This window comes from Thalassophryne amazonica, chromosome 6 (genome assembly GCF_902500255.1).
Source record: "Thalassophryne amazonica chromosome 6, fThaAma1.1, whole genome shotgun sequence".
Taxonomy (NCBI): Eukaryota; Metazoa; Chordata; class Actinopteri; order Batrachoidiformes; family Batrachoididae; genus Thalassophryne; species Thalassophryne amazonica.
This window is the reverse complement of record NC_047108.1, coordinates 39,464,076-39,484,518: the sequence shown is the minus strand read 5'-3', so window position 1 is coordinate 39,484,518 and position 20,443 is coordinate 39,464,076. Positions and strand designations below refer to the sequence as shown.

The 20,443-nt window shown below is 42.3% G+C and overlaps 1 protein-coding gene across 2 annotated transcripts in view; it reads left to right on the top strand.

The window, feature by feature from the left end:
- Positions 1-20,443, top strand: part of lima1a (LIM domain and actin binding 1a) — a 65,120-nt gene that overhangs the window by 18,216 nt on the left and 26,461 nt on the right. For both annotated transcript variants that reach the window (XM_034172027.1, XM_034172026.1), the window contains exons 3-4: positions 1,150-1,195; positions 13,031-13,486. In XM_034172027.1, coding sequence (XP_034027918.1) covers positions 1,150-1,195; positions 13,031-13,486 — 502 coding nt within the window. The remainder of the gene's footprint in view (positions 1-1,149; positions 1,196-13,030; positions 13,487-20,443) is intronic.

Below are 20,443 nucleotides of genomic sequence, written 5' to 3'. Positions count from 1 at the left end.
AAAATAAATAAGGGACACCTCACCGCCAGGGCCCACCGGCTGACTGACCATTGTCTTCACCCTTCCCAGCATCTGTGTAAAACGATTTTTAACCATTTGACTGTTGACTTGACCCTGAATTTAGGTAGATACATACATGCATTTGTTCTGATATGAACACGTGGAAAACAAATTATTATTTAGCAATTTATTTTTAGTGCAAAATAAATTTTCACTCACAATTTCAATATGAGCATTCTGTCTTATTTAAAAATAAATCTCTGTAGTGCTACTGTATAAATTAACAAAAAAATAGAAAATTTGCATCATCCAAAACAATGTAAAAGTGCAAAACAATGTAACAGTGCACATTTACACATTTAGTGTAATAAAAAGTGCAAAAAATAGTATGAAAAGTAAACAATACTGTTGTCGTGCACCTTTTCCACCCAGCCATTTTCCTTTTCTCATTCTCCCCTGTATTTTTGCGTTCTTTTTTGTTTGTTTTTTTTTTTTTTTTTTAGGAGTAGTAACGACGTTACAGACATTGCTGTCCGTAGGCATATCTGCAGTGTCTGTATCGATATCAGCCATGCTGCTTTGTTATTGTCGTCCAGCGACCGTCGTCGGCTCATGACGTCGGTATCTTCTTGCGAGCAGATGTCCCTCGACCAATGATAAGAGTGATTCTGTATTGTCAACTCGTGTCTGTCAGTTCATTGGTGAAAAGCAGGAGAGAGGCTGGGATCAAATTTACCGTAAGTTTCCATATAAAGCGCCAGTCAAGTCATTGACATTTTACAGACTTTATGATTCTCACAGAAATACAGGACAAACTGCGTCCCGTTTCAGGTCAATACGGAACGCACACTTTTATTTCCAAATAAGGGACGATTCTGTTTTTCAAGGGACGGTTGGCAACCCTATGTGAAACCCACCTTTGGCTTACTATCATTGTGGTCTGTTGGATTAAATTTAGACTGATCCCTGTGTAAGATATTATCACGGCGCAATGTGGGCTGAAGGTTGATATTCAAAGGTTGTCTTCTTTGGAAAGAAGTAGCCCCATTTCCTGGGTGTGTTCAGCAGGGTAGGACCAGATGACTTAAATTCTTTGTCACAGTTTGTAATATTGCATTAGCTTCTTCTTCAATTTCTGTCTTTCTTCAGGTACCAGATGGCAGCAGAGGAGAGCAACGCAGAAAAGAAGAAAACGGTAGGTTTAAAAAAAAAAACACACATTTTGCTGGAACTCATATTGATGACCATGTTTTTTTTTTTTTTTAACAAACATTTTAAAAAAATTCTAATGTACAGTCACTCCATCAGACTCTACATGTGGTACAGAGTGCACGAAGGTTTTGTTTGTTTTATTTTAATTAACATGAAAGGGAGGATTAGATCATTGCAAAATTAACTGTTGCAGTGCGTTTTGTTACTGGAAACAAGTGGCATGATAGTAGTGTTGCTCTGGATCTACAAGTCGTTCACTTGGTCCTCCTTATGCTTGTTTGTGTGAGCAAATTGTGGGCATTTATCAAACTATAATTGTACACATCATAATTACAACATGGGTGCCACCTGGGCAGTAGATGAGCTGTTCTGCACATTGTGGTCAAAGGTTTACATACACTTAATTTTAATGCTAGCACCATTAGTACTGTTAGTGGGTATTATATAAGGCTGAGTGGATTCTTATCATTTGATTGGTGGCTTGTATGTCACGTGACATGGATTACTCGTACCATATGCCATTGTGTTTCACACTGTGCAATAGTATACAAATAATGAACGTTTGAGTTCAATGGAATGAATATTTCATGAGGTGAAAGCTGGAACATACCATTCAACAAGGCTTCCTCGTTGAATGGTATGTTCCAAAGAATGTAAAAAACATTCATTATTTGTTTTATATAGCAGCTAAAACAGTTCCTTGTCATTTGATATTTTATTAATTTATAAACAGAAAAGGGACTTGCACTTTGGTGTTCCACTACTGCTGAAGTCCAAATTGTGACGTGTAGTCGAGTGATGCTGTGCACTGACTTCAGGCTTCCATTAAAAAAAAAAGACTTTGTGTAGTTCCTCAGTCCAGCCAAAAATCATGTCAGCTTTCCATCTGAGCCGCTCTTCATGCATCCAGGTGGAGTGTAGTGTGTGTGTGTGTGTGTGTGTGTTAGTTACAAGAATTAGTAGCGTCATGTCTTGGTAGTCGTTTTCCCGCGCACGTGCACACACACACACACAACTGAGTCGGCGCTTGTGCACACATGTACTACCAAAAAAAGACTGTGTACAAAAAAATCACATCAGAAATTAGTCCAGCTTTTCATTCCAACTTCCTGCCAACAGCCTCCAGACAGCACAGTGGATTTGTTTTGTGTGCACGAGCATGTGTTCAGAGTGCAATGGTACCAGAAGTATGGAACCAAATTTGCACTCTAAATGCAGTGCAACTCAAATGTGATGAATTAATCGGTCATGTGACATACAAAGCACAAATCAAATGACAAGGATCCACTCAGCCGGTATTTAATTCTTTTTAGCGTGCAATTTTGGTGCTATATGAACTGTACTATTGTGCACTCCAACCACAGCACATGCGTACACTACAGCATTTATCTAAGTATAGTGGAATTTGTTTTGCTGGCGGAATTTGAAGGAGTTAATCAACACTGCTAATTCTTGTAACGCAAAAACAAATCCACCACGCTGTAAGCCGTCTGGATGCATGAAGCGCTGTTACTGATGAAAAGCTGGACAAATTTCAGATGTGATATTACTATTCATTTTTTGTCTGGAGTGAAGAAAGCAGTCTGTACAGTGGACAGCAACACAGACTACTGGGAACAATTTTGGTCAACCAGAGCTGTTGCTCGTGTATTGAATGTTCATTTCTGTACCATAAGCTGTCTCCAAAGGTGTTTCAGAGAATTTGGCAGTACATCCAACCAGCCTCACAACCGTAGACCACGTGTAACCACACCAGCCCAGGACCTCCACATCCAGCATGTTCATCTCCAAGATCATCTGAGACCAGCCACTCGGACAGCTGCTGAAACAATCTGTTTGCGTAACCAAAGAATTTCTGCACAAACTGTCAGAAACCGTCTCAGGGAAGCTCATCTGCATGCTCGTAGTCCTCATCGGGGTCTCGACCTGACTCCAGTTTGTAGTCGTAACCGACTTGAGTGGGCAAATGCTCACATTTGCTGGCGTTTGGCACGTTGGAGAGGTGTTCTCTTCACAGATGAATCCCGGTTCACATTGTTCAGGGCAGATGGCAGACGGCGTGTGTGGCGTCGTGTGGGTGAGCGGTTTTCTGATGTCAATGTTGTGGATCGAGTGGCCCATGGTGGCGATGGGGTTATGCTATGGGCAGGCGTCTGTTATGGATGAAGAACACAGGTGCATTTTATTGATGGCATTTTGAATGCACAGAGATACCGTGACGAGATCCTGAGGCCCATTGTTGTGCCATACATCCAAGACCATCACCTCATGTTGCAGCAGGATAATGCACGGCCCCATGTTGCAAGGATCTGTACACAATTCTTGGAAGCTGAAAATGTCCCAGTTCTTGCATGGCCGGCATACTCACCGGACATGTCACCCATTGAGCATGTTTGGGATGCTCTGGACCGGCGTATACGACAGCGTGTACCAGTTCCTGCCAATATCCAGCAACTTCGCACAGCCATTGAAGAGGAGTGGACCAACATTCCACAGGCCACAATTGACAACCTGATCAACTCTATGCGAAGGAGATGTGTTGCACTGCATGAGGCAAATAGTGGTCACACCAGATACTGACTGGTCCCCCCCCCCCCCAAAACAAAACTGCACCTTTCAGTTTCCTTTTATTGTGGACAGTCTAAGGCACACCTGTGCACTAATCAGCATCTTGATATGGCACACCTGTGAGGTGGGATGGATTATCTCAGCAAAGGAGAAGTGCTCATTATCACAGATTTAGACTGGTTTGTGAACAATATTTATAATGTATCACTGTCTCTAGGGATTACAGATCAGGCTTTAACCATGGGCCAAAGCCAACACAATTAATACCAAGTATCTGCAAATACAGAATTGCGAGCAAATAATAGTATTTTCCCACATATTGCACATGCACGGAGTATAATGCAAGCACACTAAAGTCCTGTGCCAAGCATCAAGGGTTAAAGTAAAACTAAGCTGCTTATTATTTTTTATTTATTTGTTCATTTTAAATTTAAGTAAACAGCTTTTTTGATTAATAAATTCCACTCAGTGCTCAATTATAGTAATAAAATAAGGACAGTCAGAGTAATATTGACTGAACATTTTAGCTGTTAAAAATGTATTCTAATCCAATTACATTTTTTGCGCAAATCTGATTGGTTAATCGTGTGAGATTTCAGACCATAAAATATCGCATGGACGGTGACAAAATATTTGACCATTTCACATTTGATGTATTACTCCACACCCTTACTGCGCGTGCTGCTACACAGATGTCATTAATGGTGCTGCCAGCTGAAAGCGAGAGAAAGTAGCGTAGCGGCGACGCCGCCGAAATGGATTAATTTAAGCTACGACACAAAAGTACTGATGTGGATTTTGCTCACAGAATTTGCAGTTTGGCATGAAGACGCTGCTGCTACGGTAAGATTCCCTGCAACCTTACTTCCAAAGGCATTCCTGTGACGAGTAGAAGTTTGAAAATTTCAGGATTTAAATTTTGCATTAAAAAACTCAAACATTTGCCTTGAAAGGCAAGTAGGATCATTTTCAAATCATGTAGACTATTTAATTCATGTAATTATCTACCTTTTCTGCAAAGTTTGGAGGCAATTGAAGCCTCGCATGCATATTTTTATGAAGCTCCAACACCGTTGGCAAGACGGGTCATGGCGAAATTGATGTTTTTTTTTAGCTTGGAAACTCCTCTCAGAAAACAGTATTTAAACAGTGGATCTTTGCAAATCACACATTTAAATGAGATAATTAGGTTTGACAGAGTATCATTTTGAAATGTAAATGATAAGAAACTAGTTACAGCTTTCTGTCAAAGACGGAAATTACCAAGATCTTCCAAAATGTAATTGCTCATCACTTTCATTCTGGAGTGAAGAAAGCAGTCTGTACAGTGGACAGCAACACAGACTACTGGGAACAATTTTGGACTCCTACTTAAAGTTTGAGTTGGACTGTCCCTTTTCTGCTTATAAATTAAAATGTCAAATGACAAGGATCTGTTTTTAGTGTTGTGTAAAACAAATATTTTTTCCATTTTCAATGGAACAAATTTAATTTGATGAAAGCTGGAACATACCATCCACCTCATGAAATATTCATATACAATTGAACTCATAAGCATTCATTATTTGTATACTGGTAGTTTGGTAATGCTAATTTCATTGTTACTCCACAGTTACTGAGACTTTAAGCCAGTCATCATTTTTAATGCTAGCACACAAGCCACCTGTAATGATAACCACATTTTAATCAGCAAAAATGTGCTTTAATAAAATGCTCAATGGTTAGCCATAGCTTGTTTGGTAATGCTGAGATGGGGCCATGTTCGGGATTCATTCATCCAGGTTACACACTGTCCCCACACCATCTCTTTATCCATTTATGGGGTCGCTGGGACTTAAACGAAGCAAAGAGGTAGAGTTTAGGCAAGACCCCATGTGACTTGGGTGTGACGAACATGAGCACATGTCGAAGTTATAGAACAAAGTTAACAGGCTAATGTGGATTAGCGGTGGTTTTCTTGATTGCTGGCTTTGTGGGATATTAAAAATTATGACTGAATTATTGCCTCAGTAACTGTGGACTGCTAGCTTAGTGTGGAGTGGAGACAGTCAGCTAAGCTATGATACTAACCCATTAACGTCAACATAAATTACACAAAAAAATTTGCTCTGTGAAAATATTGAAGTACACACTTCTCAGAAGATCTGTTAGGACAAGTTGCCCCACAAGAAGCTATATTACTACAGACATTTGTAATAAAATGCCCAGAAAGGAGGTGCTCATGTTAACATTTGTCATGAGCATCACATCTGGGGACGCTGCTGACTTCTAAAAGATTGACATTTTTAAGACGTGAGCGATTAAATCATCACTGTTCTGAAGTGCTAGTCTTGGTCAGGTTGTTGGCCACAGTCTGAAAATAAACTTTTAGATAAAGTTCTTCTTTGTTTTATTTGTGGATTGCAAACCAGCTTCAGAGGTGCATACTGCCACCTACTGCATCAGTGTGGAATCAGCATTTTAAAGTTCATACAAAAAGAATGTTAAATAAGTGAACAAAACAATATCTTGACACAATTAGGAAATGGCATATGTTTCATAGTTTTAGCACCGTCATATTGCACTTGCAAACACAAATGTTGACTGAGTGAACATTGGGCAGTGCTATGGAAGAAACTTTTTAAAACTTAATGACAGAATCTAGCAACTTCATTAATTAGTTTACCTTCTGCATTTAACATGTTTCTTTTTTTCTAATGAAGATGAATAAATAATTCATACATCACTCTAAAACACTGCAGCCTCGTTTAGTTATGTTCATTTGCTGCCTCTCTATAAAGAGCTCTTTCAAGTTTTGGATGTTGAACTCTCAACATCCAAAACTTGTAAGTGCTCTTTATGTTAGAGAGGTAGCAAATGAACATAACTAAACGAGGCTGCAGTGTTTTAGAGTGTGCACACGCTCCCTCCAGATCAGCTGTTTGTGCAGCTTGTGTCCTCTGTTGCTGTAGTGCACTGAGCAAATGGGGGCCCACTGTAATGTACAAGTATACTCTGCACTTAGACTGAAATGCTCTTCTGCATTGCATTGATTATACAAATAATAAATGTTTGTGTGCAATGGTAAGAATGGAACATTTCATGTTTCACCATGAAATATTCTTTCCATTGCATGACTGAAAAAAAATACATCCTTGTCATTTGATATTTTATTAATTTCTAAACGAGAAAAGGCACTTACATTTTGGTGTGTGTCACTGGTCCTTTGAAGTAAAGAGGTTCCAAACAGTCCAACACAAACTTTAAATTCCATTCCAAAATTGTTCTCGGTCAACTTGCAAGAACAGAGTTCAAAAACAATCCTGATATAGCCTGTAGCTGATTCCATGCATCGACTTCTTCATGTTCAGACTGCCATCTGTTTTATTCAGTCCACTTAAAAATCGCAACAGAAATTTGTCGAGCTCTTCATCCAACAGCACTTCCATTTCAGCTAGAAATGTCCCAGCAAATACTGTAAATGCCTCCCGACACCTTAGAGTACTGGACCATCAATAAGCTTGTTTAAATCGCCATCTTCCACAAAAACAAACCCCGCCATGTTTGTTTTTAAGCTAAGCGCAGTTGCTGCTAGTGTGAGCATGCGGTGGCCGCGGCATGCAATAGCACAAGATGTGAGGTCTGTCAATAAAGTATAGGTCCTTTTTATTTTTTTCAAAAACTAGATGGATTTCATTCATGTTTTTACGTCAGACATTCTTGAACCCTCGTGCGCATGTGAGTTTTTTCTACGCCTGTCGGTGACGTCATTCGCTTGTGGGAGGAGTCGTCCAGCCCCTCGTCGGAATTCCTTTGTCTGAGAAGTTGCTGAGAGACTGGCGCTTTGTTTGATCAAAATTTTTTCTAAACCTGTGAGACACATCGAAATGGACACGGTTCGAAAAATTAAGCTGGGTTTCGGTGAAAATTTTAACGGCTGAGAGATTTTGAGGTGATACTGTCGCTTTAAGGACTTCCCACGGAGCAAGACGTCGTGCAGCGCTCTCAGGCACCGTCGTCAGCCTGTTTCAAGCTGAAAACCTCCATTTCAGGCTCTATTGATCCAGGACGTCGTGAGAGAACAGACGTTTCAGAAAGTCGGTTTCAGCATTTTATCCGGATATTCCACTGTTAAAGGAGATTTTTTTAATTTTTTTTTTAATGAAAGACGTGCGGACGGATTGCAGCGTCGGCTCACAGCCGCCGCGACACTCCGCCACAGGAAAAACACCTCCGTTGGAAGCCTTAAGGACAAGTTGGAACATGTCCAGCTGTTAAACAATTTCTCATATACTCACGCCACTGAAAGCCATCAAAAGCCGCCTGGATTTTACAAATGGTTATCAACACGGAGGTGTCTGCGTCCCGTGTGAGCCGACGCTGCAATCCGTCCGCACGTCTTTCATTAAAAAAATCTCCTTTAACAGTGGAATATCCGGATAAAATGCTGAAACCGACTTCTTCTGAAACTTCTGTTCTCTCACGACGTCCTGGATCAATAGAGCCTGAAATGTGGAGGTTTTCAGCTTGAAACAGGCTGACGATGGCGCCTGAGAGCGCTGCACGACGTCTCGCACCGTGGGAAGTCCTTAAAGCAACAGTATCACCTCAAAATCTCTCATCAGCCGTTAAAATTTTCACCGAAAACCAGCTTAATTTTTCGAACCGTGTCCATTTCGATGTCTCACAGGTTTAGAAAAAATTTTGATCAAACAAAGCGCCAGTCTCTCAGCAACTTCTCAGACAAAGGAATTCCGACGAGGGGCTGGACGACTCCTCCCACAAGGAGTGCTCACAGGCGAATGACGTCACCGACAGTCGTGGAAAAACTCACGCATGCGCACGAGGGTTCAAGCATGTCTGACATAAAAACATATGAATGAAATCCATATAGTTTTTGAAAAAAATAAAGGACCTATTTATTGACAGCCCTCGTATAGCACCAAAATTGGATGGTAAATTAAACACAATGGCAAGTGGTACGAATGAGCCACATCACGTGACCCACAAATCAAATGATAAGGATCTATTTAGGAGTTATATAAACAACAATCTTGCATCATGCCATGTGTGGCCTTTTTCTCATCATCTTTGGCACATATTCTGAATGAATAATCACCACTTATCAGGTTGGCCTGCTCCATATTTATTTATTTGATTGTAGTGGGATGAAGGTCCCGGGTCCTGATTGAAAAGACATTCCCGCTAGCTTGGCTAATGGGGGAATTCCCCTTTGGCTAACCTGGTAGAGGAATGGTCTTTAGTGCGAGCCATCCAGGTTCAATCCCACCGCCATCCTGGCCACAAAGGTCCTACAGTCACATTTTTTGGTAATTTCTATATGACTTATTTAATAAATGTCTAAATTCTGTTAAACACTTAATCTGCTGTTGAGAGAATAACATATCTAGCTCAAAAGGGGTCAGGAGGATGTTGTCCAATTACTTTTGAGATCTTTAAAATGGAGCGCAACACAGTGCTTCAATTCTGACAGCAGATTGTCATACTAAAGCTGACAATCAGCAGTGTAAACGGTGGGGTTTTTTTTGTAATTCTAAAAACAAAATCCTGTCTGTACATCCTCCTTCAGTCGTTGTTCGTTCTTTGTATTAACAGTTTCTTCTCTCTCACCATTGAGGTTCCAGCACTTTTCCCACTGTGTCTCATTTCCTGGATTTATTTTTCCTCCCTGCGTGTCTCTGGTTCTGATTTTCTTTCGGTCCCTGCCCCTCACCCCTTCACTCCCTCTGTTTCCTTCCTTCCCTCCCTGGTGTAGGGGGTGGGCTTGGTACTTCATGCTGTCCTGACCACTTTTCAAGGCTCACGTCTGGGACGGCTCCTATCATTTCCAGCCGGTCAGCACACACACAGACACACTACGCCAACGGGACAGCCGGGCCGTCAGCCACGCAGGTTTTTATTTGCTGCTTTAACAAAAACACCACTTAGTGTTCTGAGTTGTTGTGTGTCCACCAGGTTACTGGACGGACTTGCTGACTGTTTTAAGGTTCTTTGGTGTCTTTGTTTCCTCCTGTGCTGTGGCTTTGTTTGCACAAAGTGGAAGACATTAAAGTGGTGTGAGCGGTACAGTGTGACGCCTCATTCAGCAGTTTACAGGGTGAGATGGAGTGAATGCAGTATTGATGCTGATTGTATGTGGTTTTCTGCTCTTATTACTGTTTGAAATGTTTGTCATCTTATCTTCCTCTTCAGTCCTTTCTATGTAGATGTCAAACCTCACTTCAGTTCCATTTACAACTAGACAGGCACTCGGAGTGCATACTTCTTCAAGAACACTGACAGTTATCTATAAATGACCTGTATTTCTGTGTTTCACTAGTTATACCAGACATGGTTACGTAGCACATTTGAAAAATGAGGGATAGTGTTAAAACTCTGACTGCAGTTTGGATTAACAAAAATGCTAATGCTAGCAGTGGTTGATGCTAGTTTATTGCCATTGTTCGTGTCTTCTTTAAGGCAGCCTGTCATTAGTCAGACACACCCAGTTGACTTCCAGAAAGGATGCATCTACAGCAGAACCCCATAGAGCCACGTGGTCGGTTACATTATATTGTAGTGCAACTACTACTTTAAGACATTTTGTAAACTATGGTGGAAATGTCACTTGATGTTGTGTGTCCCAGCCACGTAGTAAAAATATGATACGAATAATCATCACATGGCGCTGCTCTTAGGCATGGTAGTATTACATTCTGTTGAAGCTGTGCAGTTTGAGTGAAACTATATAGAAATGTCTCCTAACTGCAGATGGGATATGAACCTTGTACCTGGTGTATGCATGAAGAATCTCTGCTAGCACTGACATTGCTGGACATGCCAAAGAGTCCAGGTCACACCTTCATCAGCTTCAGATGCTTGCATTCAAGAGCTGCACCAGCAGCTGTGAATGGGAGATCGTTCTTCATGACTGACAGGTTTCCTGATTGTTCCTCCAGGTCTCAGAATGGGTAGCGTGGTCAGCAGTGTTACATCACAGAACGAAGGTCCTGAGATCACTGCACACATGGTGTTTGCATATTCTGCCATGTCTGTGTGGGTTTCCTTCTGGCACTGCAGTTTCTTCCCACAATCAAAAACTGACCAAGGCAGCATGTCTACATCGGGAGCTGGTCCCTGGGTACCAGATTATGGCTTCCCTCTGCTCTGAGTGGTTGGATTGTGTCTAACTGTAACTGGCATTAAATGGAGAAGACAGATTTCACTGCATGTACAAAAAGGTTCTCTTTCTTCTCATTGGCTCTGAAGTCTTGCATGTCTGCTATGTATCAGGGCTGGAGTTGCTTGTACATGAGCTGATCGATGGCAAAGAACAGTTTCCCAAATGCTAAGCTGTCTTAAAAATGTTGCATACGTAACGTCAGCATTCTTAGATGTTGCCACAAAAAATGGACTCACTCTGAGGGTAGAGTCTTTGACCTAGCATTCCTGGATTTCCGAGGCAACATTCACTGAATTCCTTCAGTAACACTGCAGTCAACTGTGTATGAAGGGCAGTGGCAGCTTGCATCACAGATTCAGCCTTCAAAGCTTACATCTTCTCACAGCAGGCTGCTCCTGTTCTCTGTTGCCTCCAAGCAAACATCTTTCAGCTGCATGTTATCTCTGAAGAACTCCTCCAGTGCCCTTTCAAACTGTACCACATATGAATAAACGATGGGCATGAAGAGCGTGCTTGTAGTGTGTACATTTCAGGATTTGCCTTCCTGCAACACCAGACATCAGCTTCTGTCAGGAATCATCTGTACCACAGTTCTCAATGGAGGCCTCAAATTTAAGATGCCATTTTTAACAATTTTACAGCCTTATTCCAAAATGGATGAAACTCATTTATTCTGTCAAAACTTATATGCAATACCCCGTAATGACTGTGGGGGGAAGAAAGTGTTTTTTTAAATTTCTGCAAACTTATTAAAACTAAAATTACATGTACATAAGTATTCAGTCTTTGCCATTGAGCTCAGGTGCATCCTGTTTCCACTGATCATCCTTGAGATATTTCTACAGCTTAACTGGAGTTCACCTGGGGTAAATTCAGTTGATTGGACATGAATGTGCTCACTTGGCTGCCAAATGGTGTCTGACATTTTTGGAGGTTGTACTTAAGATGTTGGGAGCAGCTGGTCTGCTCTGTGTCAGCTTGATCCTGTCAGATCTCAGAAGCTAAGCAGTGCAGCATCTGCTTAGTACTTGGATGGGAGACCTCTTTAGAACACCAGGGGCTGTGTGTGTGTGTTTCTCCTGGTAACACTGGAGTTGCGTAAGGAAGGGCATCCGGTGTAAAACTTGTGCCAAATACCAATGTGGATTTGGCTGTATCCGCTGTGGTGACCGAGAACAAAAACGGGAGCGGCCGAATGGACAACAACCACTTAAGGTGTTGGGAGGAAACAAATAAACAAATAGCTTTTGAAGAAATTAACCCCTAATTCATTATTTAGCTGTGTTTCAGAGCCTAAGTCATAACTGCCTGAAGATGAAAATTGAAAGGGTCAGGGGTCAAATCTCTTATTGCTGTAGGAATCCCAACTATTGCACACTTTTGTTAATTTACTAATTCTTAAAGTATTCAGTTCATACTCCATGTAAATGTAAAGTACAGGCATCACTCATCAGCTTTGAGAATATGAGGAGCTAAACTGCTTAGCCATGAGGGGGCAGATCAGAGCCCACTGATGTTTGGCAACGCAAAGTGTTTTAACAAACGACGAGCCTAGTGACCGATTTTGCCAGATGCCAAAAAATGACAGACTGACAAACAACCGTACTTTAGAATACAGATGTTTTGAAATGTTAGTTTGTTAGTGGAATAAGTTGAAGTGTTTCCATACAGCAGGACACTGATGTCACAGTGGTTGTCATCAGGTCTCAGGACATGTGATTAATAGTCAGTGTTGATCTTTGGGCAGTTTTCCATTGGGTGCTACGTACATATTTAACATTACTTCAATAGCTAGACTGTTTCCAAGGCAATTGTTTGGAACAAAAGCATGTGCGAGAATGATTGTTTTAGGATTTTTAGAATTATTGATTACAATTGCACAAAGGGCTAAAAATTTTTAGCAACTGGCAACACTGATTTTGAAATGTGGGTAATTGCGGAATGTCTGTCCTTCTGCTATCACTGGTTTCATCTCCCGTCCTAATGGTTTCAGAGACACTGAAATACAAAACCACCCTGGTCAATATTTTGTATTGGATTGCAGCAGGGTTGGCGTGCATTAACAGCTGGCTGCTCGTCTCTCTGCAGGTAGCAGAGACTGTGCCCTCAGCACTACGTACTGGAAATCTGAGCATTCTGAAGAAACACTGGGAACAGCAGCAGACCTTCAGCCACAGAGTCCAGCCTCATTCCACACCTTCTAAACGTGGCAGCCCCCAGACCCACAGCAGTCACTCGGCAGGTCCCAAGATTAGATCACAGATAGAGACCCAGACAGACCCTGTGAAATCCTCCTCGGCTTCTCAGGATCTCCAGCTGGGGGCCCAAAGCCAGTCTGAGACTCTCTGTGAGACCAGTGGAACTCGAACCAGCCAGCAACGGTCAATTCGGCGTTCCTTCAGCTCAGAAGATCTGAGTATGGAGGAGAGGCACAGGAGAGATTCAGAGGGATCCACAAACGTAGTGCCTGAGTCAGAGAAGCCCAGCGTTCCCCTCAACAGCCTCAAGATGATGTTTGAAAAAGGAGAGAATCTGACTGACAAGGTACGTGGTCTCAGCCTGGCTGGTGAAATTGTCCTTACTGGACTCTGCACGTGTTGTACGTAATCAGGTCATCACAGTGATCAGGCGTGCTTTGTATGTGCATAACGTCCTCTACTTAATGCTGCTCCAACTCTGAGTCGATCTGAAGAGTGAAAACTATCTGGAGTTGCATGTCTGGAAAAAAACGACTGATTAGTTTTGGTTTGAACAAAGGAGTCTGTTCTTAGAGGTTGGATCCCTGCAGTGCTGTCATGCTGACAGTCACATGGCACATCCTGCTCACACACGAGCGCAGCCGCTCAGCAGAGATGCACATCCTCACAGCAGGCTGGTGCTTGGCTCCAGGCAGATGATTATTTGTTGAGGAGGTGGATCTCCAGTCATGCATGTCCTCAAGGCACATTAAATGGAAAAGAGCTCATATTTGTGGGTTTTGATGTTAACAGCAGAGTGGTCATTGACTCATGACACGAAGAACAAAACAGGGTTTTATGGCAGTTAAACTGTTCAGCATGCTTTTAAAATGAGGCACTTGCAAAACACAACTAAGATACTTTATCAGAGCTTCATTTTCTGAATTCCTTTATTTCTCAGATGTTTTGTATTTCTAATCATTTGTCCCATAACTTGTATGTATATATATATATGTATGTATATATATATATGTATGTATATATATATATGTATGTGTATATATATATGTATGTATATATATATATATATGTATATATATATATATATATATATGTATGTATATATATATATATATATATGTATATATATATATATATATATATATATCACACACCAAACTTTTACTGAATTAGTCTTATCAGATACACGAGCTGTACAGCAGTGAGGGTGATGCGATGCGGTCACCCTCACTTCTCTATATTAAAAGTATTTATATTTGAAATGTGCTTAAGCACATCCTTGTTAAAACAGCATAGCATATGACTGTTTAGTCAGACGGTGTGAACTCATTTCTGTGTGAGAAGATTTTTCTGCTTGAAAAAAAAAATGTATGTATGTGTATATGGTGCATCCGGAAAGTATTTTCATTTTACTTTACAGCCTTATTCCAAAGTGGCATAAATTCATTTTCCCCTCACCCCAGGATGACGACATGAAAGTAGTGTTTTTTTTTTTGCAAATTTATTTAAAAAAAAAAAAAAAACAAAACTAAGAAATCGCATGTACACAAGTATTTACAGCCTTTGCTCAGTACTTTGTTGATGCCCATTTGGCAGCATTTACAGCCTCAAGTCTTCTTGAATATGATGCCACAAGCTTAGTGCACCTGTCTTTGGGCAGTTTTGCCCGTTCCTCTTTGCAGCACCTCTCAAGATCCATCAGGTTGAATGGGGAGCGTCGGTGCACAGCCATTTTTAGATCTCTGCACAGATGTTCAGTCAGATTCAGGTCAGGGCTCTGGATGGGCCACTCAAGGACATTCAGAGTTGTCCTGAAGCCACTCTTTTGATATCTTGGCTGTGTGCTTAGTCATTTTCCTGCTGAAAGATGAACTGTTGCCCCAGTCATAGGTCAAGAGCACTCTGGAGCCGGTTTTCATCCAGGATGTCTCTGTACATTTCTGCATTCATCTTTTCCGTCAGTCCTGACTAGTCTCCCAGTTCCTGCTGCTGAAAAACATTCCCCGCGGCATGATGCTGCCACCACCATGCTTCACTGTCGGGATGGTGCCTGGTTTCCTCCAAACATGACACCTGGCATTCAAACCAAAGAGTTCAATCTTTGTCTCATCAGACCAGAGAATTTTGTTTCTCATGGTCTGAGAGTCCTTCAGGTGCCTTTTAGCAAACTCCAGGTGGGCTGCCATGTGCCTTTTTACTCAGGAGTGGCTTCTGTCTGGTCGCTCTGCCATACAGGCCTGATTGGTGGATTGCTGCAGAGATGGTTGTCCTTCTGCAAGGTTCTCCTCTCTCCACAGAGGCTTGCTGGAGCTCTGACAGAGTGACCATCGGGTTCTAGATCTCCTCCCTGACTAAGGCCCTTCTCCCGTGATACCTTTAGTTTAGACAGGCGGCCAGCTCTAGGTATAGTCCCAGTGGATCTGAACGTCTTCCGTTTACGGATGATGGAGGCCACTGTTCTCATTGGGACATTCAAAGCAGCAGAAGTGTTTCTGTATTCTTCCCCAGATTTGTGCCTCAAGACAATCCCATCTCTGAGGTCTACAGATGATTCCTTTGACTTCATGGTTGGTTTGTTCTCTGACATGCACTGTCAGTTGTAGGACCTTATATGTAGACAGGTGTGTGTCTTCCCAAATCATGTCCAGTCAACTGAATTTACCCCAGGTGGATTCCAATTAAGCTGTAGCAACATCTCAAGGATGAGTGGAAACGGGATGGACCTGAGCTCAATTTTGAGCTTCATGGCAAAGGCTGTGAATACTTGTGTACAGGTGATTTTTTTTAATTATTTTTAATAAATTTGCATAAATCTCCAAAAACCCTTTTTCCCCCCACATTGTCATCATCTGGTATTGTGTGTAGAATGTTGAGGGGGAAAATTAATTAAATTTTGGAATAAGGCTGTAACATTAAAAAAAAAAGGAAAAGTGAAGAGCTGTGAATACTTTCCGCATGCACTAAAACCATAAATTCAGCTCACTTTGTTTCAGTAAGTAAACTCCTCATTCAGCTTTCTGGTTACATTTCCATGAAAGAGGGACTGATGTTGAAACTAGACATTTTTAGTTTCTCATGATATTTAATCTTTAAAGCTTGTGTTTTCATGTATGCTGCCTTTGTTGCTTGGGTCAAAATGTCTGGTACTAGAACTTTTGTGTATGCACAGCAGTTTACATTCCTGTTTCACCCACACTGTCACAGGTCCAAGAAAAAATGGTACAGGTGTGCGCGTCACATTTTCTCTACTGTTGCACAGAAAATGGCTGTCGACAACGTGTTTCGGCTGAAAACCAGTCGCACAGTGTATTTTAGTCCAACAACCGGCCCTGAATTGGGCCAGATACTGGCCTATCTCTCCTAGCCTGTGACTGGTTGATGGCTGAGACGCTGACGTCAGCCTCGCGTTGATGTGGCGCGAGCGCTGCTCTCTTATTGGTCGTTTAGGAGAGGGAAATCTCACTCCAGAATGGATGCCAGTATCCCAATTCATAGCCGGGCCAGTTGTCGGCTCGGTGTATTTTGGACATGTTCAAAAGGTGCTTGGTGACTCGAAAATGCGGAGTGTTCTTTTTAAAGAAGGGGACAGTTGCAAAAAGAGTTTTGACACACGTTGTGTGTGTGCCCCCCCCCCCATCACTCAAAGAAATCGACTGCATTCTTCAGGGTGCTGAGACTGTCTGACTCTCCTAAATCACTGGCGGTCTCATCTCTGTGGCTTTAGAAACCCAATCAGGATCCTGGTTCTCAATTATTAATTTACTCCAACATCCTGTTTAACATTTGTATCCTTCATGATCGTGTGACTGGTTAGTCTTTTTTAAATTGAGTTTATTTTATCAGGTAAGCATGGGAATCGTACACTGGTGCCACACACTAGACAACCACGCCCATCCCCAAAGTCTGTGATGGACAGTAGCTGGGTATCAGCCAACTGATACCCAGCAGACTCTTTGGCTTTTGTTTTGTTGCTGGAATCCTCAACATCCCAGACACCTGTGCAGCAGATTATCCCAAAACAAGCACGTACCACGTGGACAAAATATCAACAGATGTTCCCTCAGCGTGAGTGGTACTGTTCATGTCAGTCTCCCCAAGGAACTGTTTATTTGACAGTTACTGGACCTTCAGCATCAGCAAACACTCTGTCTGGGGTACCTCATGACTTTATGTAATGTGGCAATAATGGTAAATATCTTCCAGGAACCAGTTTTGTTGACATTTAGGTTGTGGTGATGCGCGCTGGGCGGTGCAGAGCCTGACTTACTGACAGCGCTGGCCTCAGAATTTGGTTTGGACTTGGTGTCAACAGTTTTCTCTGCTAAACACCGTGAGTCTGGAGGAGCTTGTAGTATCAATGCTCACCAGAGGGCCCTGACCCCCACTTCCAGAACCTCTGTTAATGAGAGCTGGTGTTGTGTCTGTAGCCAACACCAGCACTGAGAGGCACTGTTTTTGCCTTCAGGAATTTCTGTCATTTCTCCCCTCTGAAGCTTTATATCGTACTGTATTAGCTGGAACAGGTTTCTCTGATCTTAACCCGACTCTGACCTCGTGTGGGGGCTTTAGCAAAGAGCTGAAGGAGTTCCACAGAGGAGCTCCTACAATGGCCTTCACTGTATCAGCTGCTCCTTTGTGGAGCTCGTCGTCTTTACTGATGATGTCATGGCCGCAGACGGCAGATGTCTCCTTTTTTATTTTATTTTTTTTTTCAGACCGTCCTTCTCCCCAAAGCCATTAAGGCCACACCCACTCCTCCTCTCTCATGCTAGTCTCTCACACCTCCTCCCCCTCAAATATCACAAGCGCCCCTTCCTCTCTCTCCCCTCCCTCCTTTTTTAATAACCCCGACTCGCTCTCTCGCTTGTATCTAGTCTCCTTCCCCGTGCTGAAGGAGGCAGGAGTACTCTAAAATGAATTGCCCCCCCCTCACTTATCACCATCCTTGCTGCATGTACATTAGCCTCCTGCCAGAGTTGAGCCCCACCGCACACTCACCCCTGCTCTTCCATCACCCCATCCCCCAGCTTCCAGAAAGACTCCACCCTATATTCCTGCCACTTTTGTCTGAAGGTAGTTGTGTGTGTGTGTTTTTCTCAAACGCCACATGCGCACACTGATGCTTCATCCAGTAGCATTGTTCCCAGCAGCCAGCCCCCTTTGAACACCTGCTCCCTGTCGCCTATCCTCCTCCCCTAAACCAGAGGCCCTACCCCTCGTTTCCCCATTGTGAGCCAGACGGGGTTCACTTCTGTCTACGCCTCAGTCGCTGTCCTCCCGCTTGTTCTTCACCTCAGACCGTCAGTGCTGGAATAAGTCACCCGTACAAACTCTTGTGGCCCTGCAGTTCTGCACAGCACCACAGTCGTCTTCACAAAAGGTAACCGCCGTGTTGACTTCTATCATTCAGATGTCAGTGTGGAGTTTTTCTTTGTTTGGAATCTTAACGGGCTCTTTAAGGGAAGTGACTCTGGATCAGGCAGACGGGCTTCACTTGGATGTTTTATCAGGCAAACCAAAGTTTGGAGACACGGTCATCCTACAAAAGAACGCTTGTCACTCATAATTTTCTTTAGGTCAAACCTGTGTGTGTATTGGGGGGGTCTCAAGACAACTAGGATGCTTTTCAGGCTCAAACTTGGACTTATGGATTTAATTTTAAATATTTTTTTAAATTTAACAGTTTCAAACACATTGAAGTAGAAATTTAAAGCACAAATTTAAAAAGAGGATTTTAAAAGATATGCACCCCCAACAGAAAACTAATTTCTACAGCATGATGTACACTACATAAAAAAAGTACTCCTATAACTAAATCGTACCAGATTAAAACCACAAATCAGACGATGGATTCAAGAACACTTCCAGACGGAGCTCAGTTAAATTCTATTTCTCCTGGGATTAATAAAATATTCTGAGATCATTAAGACATGTAAAGGCCTTAGTAATGATTCTGTCTGGACTAGGTGAACCTCAAACATGGACAAGAAAGATACTGGTGAGGGGAAACTACCAATAAAGCACCTGTGATAGACTGTCGGGCCGTCCAGGGTGTACCCATTGGGATAAGATCCAGCCCACACTTGACCCTTAACTGGAATAAGAGGGTTCAAAATGAAATCTAGGCTTGAGTTTTCTCAATTACATGTTGTCCTCTTGATACCCCCCCCCCCCCCCCCCCCGTGCCACAACCAAGAAGAAGTAGTCTGTCTAATCACTGTTAATGAAGTTTGTAACTCCCTCAGGCATTGTGGATGTCTTGGTGGCTTCCCTCACCACTCCCCTCCTTCAGTCATTGAAGATGGCCTCGCCTAGACAAATGTACTGCAGTTTCCATTTTTTGATTGATTTTAAAGGAACTTTAAGACTCATTCAGTGATTTGGACATGTTATCTCCATCCCCTTACTTGCAGCATCTACAGAATTCTCAGTTAAAACCAATACTTTTGTGTAGTCTACTTGCACATTACAACTCCTTAAATTTCTGGAATTTTTTTTTTTCTTTAATCTGTCTGAAAATTATCATTTGAGATTAGTTTTGGGCCAGCACTGTATATTTGTTTGTCTTCTACAGTTGAAAGAGTCCTTTTTAACAATATGTCTGCAGAGTACGTGTCATAAAAACAGCTTACCAAAGGGCACTTAATGGGCTAACGCTCTGTCTCCTGAAAGTAACCGTATTTATTTGGCTGCGTTGCTGTGTTTTAAAGACTTTCAGCCTCTTTGAGATTGACTGGTGCTGTAAATGCACATCCACGGCTCAGTGAGCATCTGCTCCTGCTGTCTTTGTTTGCACAGATCTGATGTAAGAACGGGCTCTTTTGCATTGTGAGAGGTGGGTGTGGTCTGAGTCGGTCTGCAGGATTAGTCTTTTTGTCTCACTCTGATCCAGCCTACTGAGACCCAGCCAGCCCGGCTGCTCGTGTGCATCCTACTGTGACCGCACACTACCCCACACAGGCACACGTGCACACCCCTCATCCACACACACCCAGTCCTACAAACTTCATCTCCAGTCTCTGGATGACGGCCCACCTTTGATCTGTCCTTAGAATGATGGTTTTTGGACTTTTACAGACTGCTGGGCACATTCTGACTGACAGCTACAATCGTGAGATGGTTTTTAGTAATAATAATCTATATTATAAGAGTCAGGTTGTGTGTGTGTGTGTGTGTGTGTATATGGCTTCAATCACTGAGAAACTGGGGACAGCTGACATTTGCTATGCTTATGTATTTTGGGCCAAGGATGACTGCTGCGAAAATGAAAAGTTGATAGGACTAATATTTTTGGATCAACTAG